General features: G+C 43.1%; 1 protein-coding gene across 1 annotated transcript in view; it reads left to right on the top strand.

The window, feature by feature from the left end:
* CRB1 (crumbs cell polarity complex component 1) overlaps positions 1-16,025 on the top strand; it is a 153,887-nt gene that overhangs the window by 14,614 nt on the left and 123,248 nt on the right. The window contains exon 3 of the mRNA XM_043485819.1: positions 10,811-11,006. Within this exon, the coding sequence (XP_043341754.1) occupies positions 10,811-11,006 (196 nt within the window). The remainder of the gene's footprint in view (positions 1-10,810; positions 11,007-16,025) is intronic.

Here is a 16,025-nt window from a genome sequence, read left to right as displayed (position 1 = left end):
TAAATTCATCACTGATATTGACGTTGGTTCTATATGAGGTAAGAATGAAAACCTCTGTAACTAAAATATAACAGTACACCAAGGCACTGTTGATTGTCCATGGTGATTTCTAGAAGTTAAAAGTGTGAGGGTGGCACAGAACGGTCTTGGAACTGATGAAACTTAATTGTCCTTCAGAGATGAGTCCTAAGCTTGTAAAATCTACTTTAAGCTAATGCTTTTTAAAAAGGTGTGTTAATACCTTTTGGTATCCTTAGAAAAGATATGTCTAAATGCAAAAGCCAGAAATCTTATTGGATAAAAATTCAAAGTGCTCCCATTGAAAATAAAAATCCCAGTTCTAATCTCTCATATTTGTGTGTGGTAAGTTGCTTCTGTCTTGTCCAACTCTTTGCCATCCATTGGACTATAGCCCACCAGACTTCTCTGTCCATGAGATTCTCCAGGCAATAATACTGCAGTGGGTTACCATGCCCTCCTCCAGGGGATCTTCCTGACCCAGGGATTGAAGCTGTATCTCTTTATGTCTCCTGTGTTGGCAGGCAGGCTTTTTTCCACTAGCGCCACCTGGGAAGCCCTTAATCTCTCATAATGTCTTGCTAACCATTATTATGGTAGCTTGACACTTTTTTCCCCATTTATTTTTATTAGTTGGAGGCTAATTACTTTACAATATTGTAGTGGTTTTTGCCATACATTGACATGAATCAGCCATGGATTTACATGTGTTCCCCATCCCGATCCCCCCTCCCACCTCCCTCTCCACCCGATCCCTCTGGGTCTTCCCAGTGCACCAGGCCTGAGCACTTGTCTCATGCATCCAACCTGGGCTGGTGATCTGTTTCACCCTATAGATAATATACATGTTTCGATGCTTTTCTCTTGAAACATCCCACCCTCGCCTTCTCCCACAGAGTCCAAAATCTGTTCCATACATCTGTGTCTCTTTTTCTATTTTGCATATAGGGTTATTGTTACCATCTTTTTAAACTCCATATATATGTGTTAGTATACTGTAATGTTCTTTATCTTTCTGGCTTACTTCACTCTGTATAATGGGCTCCAGTTTGACACTTTTAATCAGAGCAGGAAATCACACAGACTCTTTTCATTGCTCCAGGAGGTTAAAAGATTATAAGTGACATGCAGAAACCCAGGCTTCTACTGTAAACCCATAGTTGTAATGGAAACTGTGCTCCGTACCTCTGCAGCGATACTGGGTGCAGACACGCTCTGATGGCTGTTGTAACTGATTGCACTATATATCAGTCCTTCAGAACCCAGGAATGGCATACATGATTCTTAAGAGGAAATTCTTGTGCACAGAGCCCGGTTAGTTATTAAGTATATTGGGTGAGCAGCAGGTTTTACAAGGACAGCTATGTGCAGTCGAGGGGTGTGAGAGACGGTAGGCTGCAAGACCATCCTTGTAGGTGGTTCCAAGAGTGTCCATATCTTTTAGAAGCATTCCAAGCATAGCTTCTGTAGCATTCCAAGACAACCATGCTTTTTCTTGAAAACAAGAAGAAATTATTTTAAAAAATTAACACAGGCAATGGTAAAATCAGATCTGTCTCTTATAGAGATCACTCCTAGAAATGTAAAGAGAGATTTGGAAGAGAGAAGCTGGCAGTCAGAAGGATGAGAGATGGTGAGCAGGATCTGGGCAAGTTTACAGGGATGTAGATGTCACCTTACATCCATTTCTAAGGGAGGAATGGTGGGATTTGATGGCTAATTAGGGCATGGGAAATAGTGAGGCAGATCACAGTAATTCCTGGAAATCTGGCTTGAGGGACCTGGATGTTAACCCCCTTCACCAGCAGGGGTGGGAGAGAGGGTGGATGGAGGGGTAGGGGGTCAGAGAGGGTGGACAGAGGAGAGAGAGTTTGTATTTGGAATTGCTGAATGATGCCTGTGAGATAGTTGGCAGAGACATCCTGGAAATGGTTGGATTCAGAAGGGTGATCTGGCTCAAGTTACAGATCAAAATCGTAGAGTTTCTGAGAAGATGTTAAAGGGAAAAACTGCTTCCTGATTTCCCTGAGAATGGTCACCTGCTTCTACCCCCACCCCCACAGTCTTTTCTCAAATGCAAGTAAGTAAAACATTTTAACTTTTTTCCAGTGCACCTTTAATTTGTTGGCCTTTGCTAGAACTTGGCTTCTTTTTGGATGAGAGCACTTTGCATACAGCCCTTATTAAAGGGTTCCTTCCTCTCTCCTTGAGTCTCGGGGCCAAGAGGGAAGTTGACTTTCTCAGCCCACTGCTCCTGAAAGACTGTCGTGTAGTTCATGAGTCTCTTGTCTTCGTTGTAAGCTGTTCCTTTCCTAATCCTGACTCTGCCACTTCCTAGCTTTTTGATCTTGTATACATTCTTAACTTCTCTGGGCTGCAGTTTCATCCTTAATAAAATGGGCATCATAGTAATACCACATGGATAATTTTTTGACAAACAAAATCAGATCATGCACATGAAATGCTTAGCACAGTATCTGGTGTGAAATAAGCTCAGTGAATGCCAGCTGTTTCCATTAATAGTAGGCATGGATCTTTGTCTTCAAAGCACTTGTGGTATATAAGCAAGTAACAAATAAGTAAAATATAACAGTGGACAGTCCGTGGAAACCAGGAGGCTGGAAAGAGTAAGGAAAATGGGCCAGACTTCACTGAGGATGGGACATTTAACAGAAGCCTTAAAGGATGACTTCATCAGGTGGATAGGTGGGAAAGAACTTTCCAGAAGAGGGAGAGAGAGCAGTGTGTCTAAACTTGAGTGAGGGTAGAGGGACCTAGTGGGTTTGAGAAAAAGCAAATGGTCTCATAGGACTAGAATGTAGAGGGGTGATAGAATTGTCATGGGAAAAGAACTTGGAAATATTACAAAGATGTTTTGGTACCCGAGTAAGTTTTTGGTTTATCTAAATCAACTTAACAGCTATTGCAGAACTTCATGGGCCAAGTTTTTAGAATTTCTTGAGCTTCTTATTTTTGGTGACCCCCATCTCTATTCCACTGTAACCATACAAAAGCACAACTTCAGTTCAGAGCCTGCCCTCGTTCAAAAGGTTTTACCACCCACATTCTCACAACTAAACTTCCTGTTTCCTTGCTTCTATAGAAATCTTACTTCACCTCTAGCAGAATCTCCGTCTCCTGGCCTCTCTGCATTTGTGCCATCCATCACTCTTTCCCTGTCTTGATGTCTCCCCGACCAGCCTGGGATTTGTGCCATGCTGCGCTGTCGTGTCCGACTCTTTGTGACCCCTATGGCCTATAGCCCGCCCACCCCCTCTGTCCATGGATTCTCCAGACGAGAATGCTGGAGTGGGCTGCTGTGCCCTCCTCCAGGGGATCTTCCTGACCCAGGGATCGAATCTGTGTCTCTTATATCTCCTGCATTGGCAGGTGGGTTCTTCACCTGTAGGGCCACCCGGGAAGATTGGGCTTCCTGGGGAGCTGTTTTAACGAGGAGCCTCTTTCCTTAACTTTCTTGCCCTTGACCTGCAATTCGTATTTTGCAACTTTCCAGACCTGGGAATCCCCCTTGCCTGCTTTCTTTTCTCCTGATTTAAGGTGTGTTGAGCCACCTCAGGTATTAGCTGACTGTAGTTATATGTTTAGTATTATTCATGTGTGCATGTGTGTGTGCTCAGTCGTGTCCGACTATTTATGACCCCAGGGACGGTAGCCCACCAGGCTTTTCTGTCCACAGGGTTTTCCAGGCAAGAATACTGGAGTGGGTTGCCATTTCCTACTCCAGGGGATCTTCCCAACCCAGGGATCAAACCCACGTCTCCTGCATTGGCAGGCAGATTCTTGACCACTGTGCCACCTGCAAAGCCCCAGTATTGTTCAGCAGGTATTTACATGTCAGTCGTAGATTTTTAAAATCATATTTGATACAGTGGCTGCTTCAAGTTTTTCCAGTTTCTAGCTCCTGTCCTCTCAGCATCACACCTGTATTTAACTGAGTTGGAAGCTATCCCAGATTCCCTGGCAAATTTATCTTTGCTTCCAATTACTTTTCAAAATTTTTCAAAATCCTACCTACTTAGAGAAATTGAAGCAGGAATACTGGAAAGAACAAATGACTGTGGATCGTCTCTGCCCTTCACTGAGCATTAGCTGCATCCAGCCTTACTCGGAGGTGGAGAGCAGTGTGCGGTCCTGGGCGGTCTCCCTGCAGACCCACATTCTTCTACTCGCCTGTGATGAGCAGCAGAGGAAAGGGGGGAGAAAAGGACACTGAGAGCTCCAGGGACAATTTTTATAATTCTCTCACCCGGTGTTATAAAGCAGTAATTATTTCGCTCACCAGAAAAAGCATTGGCAGTTTTTCATGCTTGTGCAAGCATTCTCCATAAAATCATTTCACTTCCGTTTATTCAGGTTTCATGTCGTTTTCTCTGTTTGACCATTCCGTGGTATGGCAGCCTGGGAATTATGGTGGCCTGATGTGTCTTCAGAGTTCTAAAAGGAAAAACAGGACACTCACAACCTCTTTCCTGGGTCCCAGCACATGTCTGGGGTCCCATCCAACCCCCAGCTCACCGAGGATGAGGGTGAGAAGTCTGGGGCTCTCCTCCAACTGCATTTCTGCTGTATCTTTGACCCTCAGTTTCTCTCCTTTAATCTGAAGGTTGGACCAAACCCTGAAGAGTTCTGCTTGTTTGAATGTGCTCCTCCAATATTTTCTATCCTAGGTCTGCGTATCAATCGGGATTTAGTTGGGAAAATAATTCATTCTATGTATTTCAGATATGAGGAGTTTCATATAGGAATTAAAGGCTTGTATGCAGAACAGGCAATATAATTTGTAAGCCCTTAATTCCTATACGAGGACAGAGATTGTGGTGATGGTTCCATAAACCAAAGGACGTCAGAGACTGGCAGCCAAGCCCCAGAAGCAGGGCGGAGGCCTGGAGTAAATTCTTCCTCACACCCTTATGAAGAGCCAGCCAGTCCTGATGACACCTCCATCTCAGACTTGGAAACTGTGAGACAACAAATTCCTGCTTTTTAAGCCACTTGATTTCCAGTAGTTTGTCGTTGTTCAGTCGCTCAGTCGTGTCCGACTCTGCGACTCCATAGACTGCAGCACATCGGGCTTCCCTGTCCTTCACCAGCTCCCAGAGTTTGCTCAAGCTCATGTCCATTGAGTCGGTGATGCCATCCAACCAGGCCAGAATACTGGAGCGGGTTGCTATTCCCTCCTCCAGGGGATCTCCCCGACCCAGAGGTGGAACCCAGGTCTCCTGCATTGCAGGCGGATTCTTTACTGTCTGAGCCTCCCAGGAAACCCTGGCAAACTCATACAGGGCCCTTCTAGGTGCAAAGCCCTGAGTGACAGCAAAGGTCACACGCCATGAATTCCAGGAGACTGGCCCTGCTTGTCTGATGGCTGGGGCAGGGGGAGTCATAGAAATTCCCGGGAAAGATCTTCACCAAAGCACTGAAGTGGGGGTTCTTGAAAGCTCCCAAGAAGGTGTTGCAGCTCTGAAGGATCTCTGGGAAGTTCCCAGACACCCCGTCCTGCAGCCGTGGGATGAGTGGTCTCCAGACTCTCTGGGGAGCTGCTGGGATGCCCACGTGATGCCATGTGGGGCCGATCTAGGAAAATCCCTAGAGAGTCCCGGCATCTCTCCTGCCTCCCGAGTCCCCAAGTGCCACTTGTCGGCACACTCAAACCAGGAACTAGGTGGAGAAGGGAATCTGAGAGCGTGTGTGTCCTGGCGCTTCTCTGATGCAGGGTAGGTGGTCTTGGGAAGGGGTGACCGCAGCACTGCGCGGACAGCAGACTTCCCAGTGCCCTTGGACTGACACTCTCTGCACTTGAAGTTTGGACGTCACTTTTCTTGGGTTCTAACAAGACCGCCTCGCCGCACTGCCCCCCCCCCGTCCCCCGCAAAGATGTCTTTTCACAAGGTATCTGGGTGAGGTCTGAGGTCGGGGTGGAGGCAGGAAGGTCTGGCCCTTCTCTTGGCCTTAGGGCTATGAAGTGAGATCTCTCTGAAGTGAACTCTCCTTCCTCCAGAGAATATGACCTTTCCATATAAGGCAAAGTGGGGTGGGGATGATGTAGCAAGTTAGCAAGAAGAGGAGAGAAAGGAGGACTTGGGAAGGGAAGAGACAATCAAGTCCAGAAGCCTTTGAAGAGACTAAAGGAGAACCCACCAAAAGCATCGTCAAAACTAGGATGAGATGGAGTGGTTTTTTGCTTTAAATTTTTGCCCTTCTTAGGAGGGGCGCATCCTTAGATTATTTGCCAGGAACGTTGCTTCTCCACCAAAGCCAGTGCCTCGAGATGGAAACCTTGCATCCTTTTTCTTTTCTGTTGCTGCTGTTGAGCCGCTTGGTCATGTCCGACTCTGCTACCCCATGGGTTGCGCACGCCAGGTCTCTCTGTCCACCCCTAAATGCATGCAGTTTCAATCCTTCTTTGAAATTAGTATCTTTAAAAATATTTGGTTGTGAGAGAATTTCTGAACTGCCTTTGACAGCTAATGAAAATTGTGCAGTTCAGAGTGGAACTATCCGTGACTGTCAGGAATTCGTGATATAACACCTTAGTCATCTGGGCATATGTAGCGATGTCGCCGTGTAAGTTATAGTGCGTCCCCGAACCTAATAGTCAGAGGATTTTTTTCCTGTCCTGTACATTTTTCTCTTGACATAGAGTTCCTTTTATTTGTGTTTTTCTCCCAACCTTTCTACTTTCCTTTCATACGGAAAAAAAAAGTGAAAGTGAAAGGCATTCAGTCATGTCTGACTCTTTGTGACCCCATGGACTATACCATCCATGGAATTCACAGAACTATAAACCAATTCCAACAGATCGGTTCAGCTCCTGCAGGAGTTTTTGTGAAAGAATTTAATGTTATGAATTTTCCTTTTCTTGGACAATTAGCCACAGAAGGGCTTCTCAGTAACTGCATTCAGTTTCTGTTGCTACATAGAGTTACAAGACAGGGCCCCATACTTAGCAACACTAGTTACAAAGTGAATGTCTCAGACAGACTGGACCACACTGTTCAGCTATGTTTTTGAAGGTCATTTAACTATCTGTACTTGATGGCTGTATGCGTGAAACAGTAAACATCCAAATGAAACCTGAAGATCATAGTTAGTTTTCCAGATGTTTCGTCTATGAAGCCAAGCATCTGGAAATACAAAAACATCTGGATGACTGTGCTCATCACTTTTTATCCAGCTGTTTTGGCAGCACTCAGATGTAGACCAAATCACTTTTTCTTTTTTTTCCTGTATCAATACCACTGAAAAGCTGTGATAAGAATCACATTGTTAAGTAATATTAGGAGTGATATAAACATATCAATAAATCCAAAGCAAATAGTTGTTTGTACTGAAATTGAATTTAAGCTTTTGAAACACATTCTTACACATGCATTAGGATTACTTTAAAGTATGTGAATGACATTGTTATAAATGGAGCTGCAGTATCTAAAATAATGGTTTCTAATTTATTTATCTTATTTCTTAAGCAACAGGAAGTAACCTGAGTGTATAACAGATAAATATATGAATTTTATTTGCATTATGAAATAAAATTTAGGAAAGTGTTAACAAGTTTTAAACCACTTATTTGGCTTTATTTGTTAATGGTTTTTAGTAAATATGGATGACTAAAATACCAAAAGATATAATCCGAAGCTATTAGGATGTGAGAGTTGAACCATAAAGAAGGTTGAGTGCTGAAGGATTGATGCTTTTGAGTTGTGCTGGAGAAGACTCTTAAGAGTCCCTTGAACAAGATCAAATCCTAAAGGACATCAATCAATCCTAAAAGACATCAACCCTGAATATTTATTGGAAGGACTGATGCTGAAGCTGAAGCTCCAATACTTTGGCTTCCTGATTTCCAAAAAGCCGACTTACTGGAAAAGACCCTAATGCTGGGAAAAATTGAGGGCAGGAGGAGAAGGGGATGACGGAGGAAGAGACGGTCAGATGGTATCACTGACTCAGTGGACATGAGTTTGAGTGAACTCTGGGAGATGGTGAAGGACAGGGAAGCCAGCATGCTGCAGTCCATGAGGTCACAAAGAGTCAGACATGACTTAGCAACTGAATAACAAAAAATAATTATATGAAACATTTCTAAAAGAATTGATCATTTTTATCTTTCATATATTCTTAAAAAGTAAAAAAAAGTATCTGTTGTTGTATTATTTTACATGGCAGAAATACAGATACCTAAGTATTGCTGAAAAGCTGCTTCAGGGATAGGATGAGAACACCGGTGTCTACCGGTCAGTTCAGGGGTCTTTCCCTTCACCTTGATTCAGTTGCTCAGTCATGTTTGACTCTTTGCGAGCCCATGGACTGTAACCCTCCAGGCTTCTCTGTTCCTGGGATTCTCAAGGTGAGAATATGTGAGTGGGTTGTCATTTCCCCCTCTGGGGGATCTCCCCACCCAGGGGTTGAACCTGCATCTCCTGCATTGGCAGGTGACTTCTTTACCACTGAGCCACTGACCTTAGTAATGCCAAATAAAACGGATACAGAAATTCCTATTCACAGACCAGGTGAGAAATAGCCAGGCCTCCAATAGGGATACCTAGGGACTTTGGGAAGGTCATGTACACACGGCTATATTTGAAATGGATAACCAGCAGGGACCTACTGTACAGCACAGGGAAATCTGCTAAGTGTCACGGGACAGGCTGCGTGGGGGGCGGAGTGTGGGGGAGAGTGGATGCGTGTGTATGTATGGCTGGGAGAGTGGATACGTGTGTACGTGTGGCTGGGAGAGTGGATACGTGTGTACGTATGGCTGGGAGAGTGGATACGTGTGTACGTATGGCTGGGAGAGTGGATACGTGTGTACATATGGCTGGGAGGGTGGATACGTGTGTATGGCTGGGAGAATGGATATGTGTGTATGCATGGCTGGGAGGACGGATACGTGTGTATGTATGGCTGGGAGGATGGATACGTGTGTATGTATGGCTGGGAGGATGGATACGTGTGTACGTATGGCTGGGAGGGTGGATACGTGTGTATGCATGGCTGGGAGGATGGATACGTGTGTACATATGGCTGGGAGGGTGGATACGTGTGTATGGCTGGGAGGACGGATATGTGTGTATGCATGGCTGGGAGGATGGATACGTGTGTATGTATGGCTGATTCCCTTAGCTGTCAACCTGAAACTATCACAATATTGTTAATTGGCTCCATTCTGATATAAAATAAACAGTCTAAAGTTTGAAAAAAAAATGGCAAGCCACTTACCTACAACAAATACTATTCCATAACTTTCCATTTTTACTGATATAAAATTTAAATTCTTTTTCTTCTCAAAAACCACTCAAAGTTAACCTGCTGGCATCTCTTTTCAGTTCAGCATTTGTTGAGTCTAGTCACAACTGAAAATGGCAGGTGGTGTTGCAATATCCTATTTCATTTTCTGTCAGAAGGGAGGACAAAAAATCGAATAACTACTAAAAACCTCTGAGTTCTTGAGAAATTCCTCTATAATTTTAATTCAAAATTTGTTATCCTACGGAATAGGCCCAAGAATAAAAATGAGCAAATATAGATAGCCCCCTTTTGTATCTTTTAAAACATATATGCACATTTGACTATTGTGTATCAAATACTATTTCAGCGTCCCAGGTGGTGCTAGTGGTAAAAACCTGCCTGCTAACGCAGGATATGTAAGAGACGCAGGTTGAATCCCTGGGTCAAGAAGATCCTCCAGAGTAGGAAATGTTAACCCACTCCAATATTCTTGCCTGGAGAATTCCATGGACAGAGGAGCCTGGCAAGCTACAGTCTATCGGGTCACAAAGAGTTGGACATGACTAAGCATGAATGCACCAACAAATATTATTTAGACAAATTCAGTAGAATACTTTGCAATCTCAGTGTGACTACTTTTCTAAATCTTAAACTTAGCTTGCTTAGAAAATAATCTTCACCTACTGTTTGGGGAGAGGGGAAATACAGATTTTTTAAAATGTAATTTTACCTTAAAATGAAGTAGCTTTTTTTTTTTTTGAAGTAGCTTTTAATAATAACACTAAATACGTTGAGTTTAAGTCACAAATGGATTTTCTATTTAAAAGCAGCATTTTACAGTGGTATAGAAAATATAAATATTTCTATGCAAAAAGGATATGCAAGGGAATAATTGCACATTGTACAATAAATATTTGTGGAAAGAGAAAGTACCTGTTTTTTTCTCTAGCAAACATGTAGTATACTCCAGGTATTATGTTAGGCACTTTAAACACAATGGAATTGTAATAAGTATCCCATGGGGTAATTACAACTATTGGTCCCATTTTTCAGGTTAAGAAACTGAGATTAGGAAAGGTCAAGCAACTTTCCCAAGGTCACACAACCAAAAGAGGATGTGCCAAGATTCCAATCCAGGCCATTTGGCTTTGGAGTCTGAGCTTTTACCCGCTGTTCAATGTGATGCCTAATTAAACTAAGTGTTTAAAAATAATTTAAAGACACTGGCCAGTCCCTTTCAGGCTTCCAACAAAAGTACAATAAACAATTACTTTGTTCTAAAAATGATTTGTTTCCAGGGACGAAAAAGCCACAAGCTGTTGCAGGCGATAGTTCTTTGTAAGTGACAGCTGCTCTGCTTTGTGAACTTCCCGCAAGCCTGCCAGAAAGTTAATATCAGTTACAATTAAGGAGGAAAATTATTTTGGGCAACATCACATTTGACAAGAGCTTTGGCAAACAAAGCATTGCCAAAGAGCAAAAATATTAACACTTTGCTAAAACTTTTCCTTTTTTTTTCTCCTGTGCCAACTTTTGAAAAAAGGTGTAAACTGTGAACTGGAAGTTGATGAGTGCCGGTCCCAGCCCTGCCTCAATGGTGCCACTTGTCAGGACGTTGTGGGGGCCTACCTCTGTGACTGTGCCCCCGGATTCCTGGGCGACCGCTGTGAGCTCAATACGGACGAGTGTGCCAGTGGGCCGTGTCTCCATGGTGGACTGTGCGTGGATGGAGCCAACAGGTATGCTTTCTCCCGAGAGAGCACGCACTGGCCAGAAGCTACTGCACCACCTCTGGCGAATCTGGAGATCTCACATCCCCAGCTTAACATTTTCAGAGTGCTTTTTATGCTTCAAGTGATGCAAGGTTGTAGCATCATGCTTTATTAAAAAATGCATCCTTCGGAGGGCCCCTATCTCAAGAAAGAGCATTTTCCAAGCCGTTCTTGTAAGAGTTTAGAATTTCTTCTGTTATAGAAAAGTTCCAGCCTTCCACATCGAGGAAACAAAGGGGAATCTACCTTCCCTATCTGTGGCAGATGTGAAAATGAGGCTGGAGTCATTCTGTATGTGAATGTAAGATTGTACTTATGAAATGACAAGCATATAAATCAAGTGGTGAAAAAGAAATCCTTTAGGAATTTTATCTAAACAGTGTTGGCAAGGGCAGTGATATTAAATTAATTATGTCTTGAATTTCTAGGTGTTGGGGGAATTAGGTGAGTACTTTTGAGCCAGCAGAATGATGTTCCAAATTAGAGTCTAACATTGATTTGTCAGCAAAAACAAAACCAAAACAATAAATCGTACCTTAATATGAGGCATATAATAAATTTGGGTGATGGTAGTTGAATTCATGTAAGATATTTTTTGGAAGAACTTTCTAATACTTAGTTAAAGCACAGGCATTGAGTTATCAAACCCTTGAGTTTTAACTGCTTAGCATCTGGCTGTGTCTTCACAGATCCTCCGGCAGCTCAGAGGACGGCAAGGTGGGCCTTAAAACTCCCCCTTGACAACAAAAAGTCTAAAGTTTGGGGAAGTCAGGGGACCGCCCCCCCCGCAACAGGTTCATACAGTTAATTCTTTGCAAAGGAGCACCAGAATCCAATTTTATTTAATAAATAAGGTATAGTTTACCCAAATCTGAATTTCAAAATAAGTCAGACTCAAAGGGAGAGCAATAAAAGTCTTGTGTGCTTCAAATATATCCAGGAAAACAATTGATTTTAAGCAGAGCAAGGTGGTGGAACACCTCTTTGGTAAACTGTGAGTGTGATCCAAGCTTCGCCTGTGACTTCCAGTTACACCCACTTCGTTCTCTGGTGGCGAGAATCTTCACGCCTGGGGACTGGTAACTGGGCAACACATGGACAGACAAACCAGAGGCACAGTTCCCACACAAGTGCTCCAGGGAAAGAGGAGGCTCTCCCAGCCAGGACTCACTGTTTACAGGAGGCATCAGGACAGAAGTCACACAACGCTTTTGGTGCTTGCATGGGTGCATGCTGAGTCACTTCAATCGTGTCTGACTCCGTGAAACTGTGGACTATAACCCTCCAGATTCCTCTGTCCATGGGATTCTCCAGGCAAGAATACTGGAGCAGGATGCCATGCCCTCCTCCAGGGCATCTTCCTGACCCAGGGATCGAATTCATGTCTCTTATGTCTCCTGCATTGGCAAGTGAGTTCTTTACCACTAGTGTCCCCTGGGAAGCCCTTTGATGACTTTGGAAACACAAACAGAACAACGCTATACCTGCTTCCTGCCAGCTTTTCTCTCTTCACCTGAGGATGTGCCATGAATACTTTTTCTACTGTATCCATAGCTATCTCATTGCAAGTTCAGCAAATACAACCTGACTTTGTTTTCCCACTGAAAAGATTAACGCATTTGCTATGAGATATGTGAGAAAGGCAGAAACTACACCCCTGGAAGGTTCCTGCAGACAAAGGAAGGTGTAAATGGAGACTGAGTCTGTGAACCGAGGTGCACTCGCCAGCCTCGACTGCAGGGCCCTGGTCTTCAGTGTCTCACACGTGGTATTCAGATTTGCAGTAGGCATTTTTTAAATCAGAAATGCAATAGTGAATAGAGGATTTCTAGCAAGGAAAATTATGTGTAAAAATTATAGTCACTTATATTTGCTAGTATTTCATTTTTGTTAGTGTAATCTTAATGTCTGCATTGGTGGTAGATAGACACATAGCCAGGGTGAACAGGGCTGTTACTCTTTATTAAATCATAGATATCCTCCCCCTAGACACTTATTTTATCTAAGCCAAGTGTGTAAGCCCATGATTTTTCAATACCAGATCCTCAAGGAAAGGCCATCTAAACTGAAATAAAGTGAACAACTCTCCCAGTCAGATTTTTTTTTAGATCTGTCAGATAATCCCATTCAATCAACAAATCATTATAAATAACATGAATAAAATATTCTTGTAATCTAGAAATGAGGAAACATGTCACAATTTATATAATGAGAAGCTTTCCTCTTTTTCATAATTTATTATTTCACTAGGGACCTTATTACTGGATTTTTTTTATATAAGAAAGTGCCTTGATGGTATAAATCACTCTCTACTGCCTCACAAATATTAACTATTCTATTTCATACTATTCAGTAGTTTTATTCAGTATTTTCTGCCCTTTGGCATGCTATGTTCATCCTTCATATACACATTTAATTATCCCAACAACTCTGTGACAAAGGTACCTTCAATTTATGGATGAGGAAAGAAAAGTATAAACAATCATGGTTTTCAAGTAATTTTGACTGAATACTTGCTTGGAGTAAGTAAGTCTCCTTAGCTCTCCAGGGTCTCCTTCAGTCAGTCAGTCAGTTCAGTCGCTCAGTCGTGTCTGACTCCTTGTGACCCCATGAATCACAGCACACCAGGCCTCCCCGTCCATCACCAACTCCCGGAGGTTACTCAAACTCATGTCCATCGAGTCGGTGATGCCATCCAGCCATCTCATCCTCTGTCGTCTCCTTCTCCTCCTGCCCCCAATCCCTCCCAGCAGCAGGGTCTTTTCCAATGAGTCAACTCTTTACATGAGGTGGCCAAAGTACTGGAGTTTCAGCTTTAGCTTCAGTCCTTCCAATGAACACCCAGGACTGATCTCCTTTGGGATGGACTGGTTGGATCTCCTGGCAGTCCAAGGGACTCTCAAGAGTCTTCTCCAACATCATAGTTCAAAAGCATCAATTCTTTGGAGCTCAGCTTTCTTCACAGTCCAACTCTCATATCCATACATGACCACTGGAAAAACCATAGCCTTGACCAGACGGACTTTTGTTGGCAAAGTAATGTCTCTGCTTTTTAATATGCTGTCTAAGCTGGTCATAACTTTCCTTCCCAGGAGTAAGTGTCTTTTAATTTCATGGCTGCAGTCACCATCTGCAGTGATTTTGGAGCCCCCAAAAATAAAGTCTGACACTGCTTCCACTGTCTCCCCATCTGTTTCCCATGAGGTGATGGGACCGGATGCCATGATCTTAGTTTTCTGAATGTTGAGCTTTAAGCCAACTTTTTCACTCTCCTCTTTCACTTTCATCAAGAGGCTTTTTAGTTCCTCTTCACTCTCTGCCATAAGGGTGGGTGTCATCTGCATATCTTAGGTTATTGATATTTCTCCCGGCAATCTTGATTCCAGCTTGTGCTTCTTCCAGCCCAGCATTTTTCATGATGTACTCTGCATATAAGTTAAATAAGCAGGGTGACAATATACAGCCTTGACATACTCCTTTTCCTATTTGGAACCAGTCTGTTGTTCCATGTCCAGTTCTAACTGTTGCTTCCTGACCTGCATACAGGTTTCTCAAGAGGCAGGTCAGGTGGTCTGGTATTCCCATTTCTTTCAGAATTTTCCACAGTTTATTCTGATCCACACAGTCGAAGGTTTTGGCATAGTCAATAAAGCAGAAATGGATGTTTTTCTGGAACTCTCTTGCTTTTCTGATGATCCAGCAGATGTTGGCAAGTTGATCTCTGGTTCCTCTGCCTTTTCTAAAACCAGCCTGAACATCTGGAAGTTCACGGTTCATGTATTGCTGAAGCCTGGCTTGGAGAATTTTGAGCATTACTTTACTAGTGTGTGAGATGAGTGCAATTGTGTGGTAGTTTGAGCATTCTTTGGGATTGCCTTTCTTAGGGATTGGAATGAAAACTGACCTTTTTCAGTCCTGTGGCCACTGCTGAGTTTTCCAAATTTGCTGGCATATTGAGTGCAGCACTTTCACAGCATCATCTTTTAGGATTTGAAATATCTCAACTGGAATTCCATCACCTCCACTAGCTTTGTTCATAGTGATGCCTTCTAAGGCCCACTTGACTTCACATTCCAGGATGTCTGGCTCTAGGTGAGTGATCACATCATCGTGATTATCTGGGTCATGAAGATCTTTTTTGTACAGTTCTTCTGTGTATTCTTGCCACCTCTTCTTAATATCTTCTGCTTCTGTTAGGTCCATACCATTTCTGTCCTTTATTGAGCCCATCTTTGCATGAAATGTTCCCTTGGTATCTCTAATTTTCTTGAAGAGATCTCTAGTCTTTCCCATTCTGTTGTTTTCCCCTATTTCTTTGCATTGATCGCTGAGGAAGGCTTTCTTATCTCTCCTGGCTATTCTTTGGAACTCTGCATTCAGATGGGAATATCTTTCCTTTTCTCCTTTGCTTTTCGCTTCTCTTCTTTTCACAGCTATTTATAAGGCCTCCTCAGACAAGCATTTTGCCTTTTTGCATTTCTTTTCCATGGGGATCATCTTGATCCCTGTCTCCTATACAATGTCACAAACCTCTGTCCATAGTTCATCAGGCTCTCTGTCTATCAGATCTAGTCCCTTAAATCTATTTCTCACTTCCACTGTACAGTCATAAGGGATTTGACTTAGGTCATACCTGAATGGCCTAGTGGTTTCCCCTACTTTCTTCAGTTTAAGTCTGAATTTGGCAATAAGGAGTTCATGATCTGAGCCACAGTCAGCTCCCAGTATTGTTTTTGCTGACTGTATAGAGCTTCTCCATCTTTGGCTGCAAAGAATATAATCAATCTGATTTCAGTGTTGACCATCTGGTGATGTCCAGGTGTAGAGTCTTCTCTTGTGTTGTTGGAAGAGGGTGTTTGCTATGACCAGGGTGTTCTCTTGGCAAAACTCTATTAGCCTTTGCCCTGCTTCATTCTGTACTCCAAGGCCAAGTTTGCCTGTTACTCCAGGTGTTTCTTGACTTCCTACTGCATTCCAGTCCCCTAT

This window comes from Cervus canadensis, chromosome 13 (genome assembly GCF_019320065.1).
Source record: "Cervus canadensis isolate Bull #8, Minnesota chromosome 13, ASM1932006v1, whole genome shotgun sequence".
Lineage (NCBI taxonomy): Eukaryota > Metazoa > Chordata > Mammalia > Artiodactyla > Cervidae > Cervus > Cervus canadensis.
Note: the sequence above shows the minus strand (reverse complement) of the source record. Positions and strands in the feature narration are given on the sequence as shown.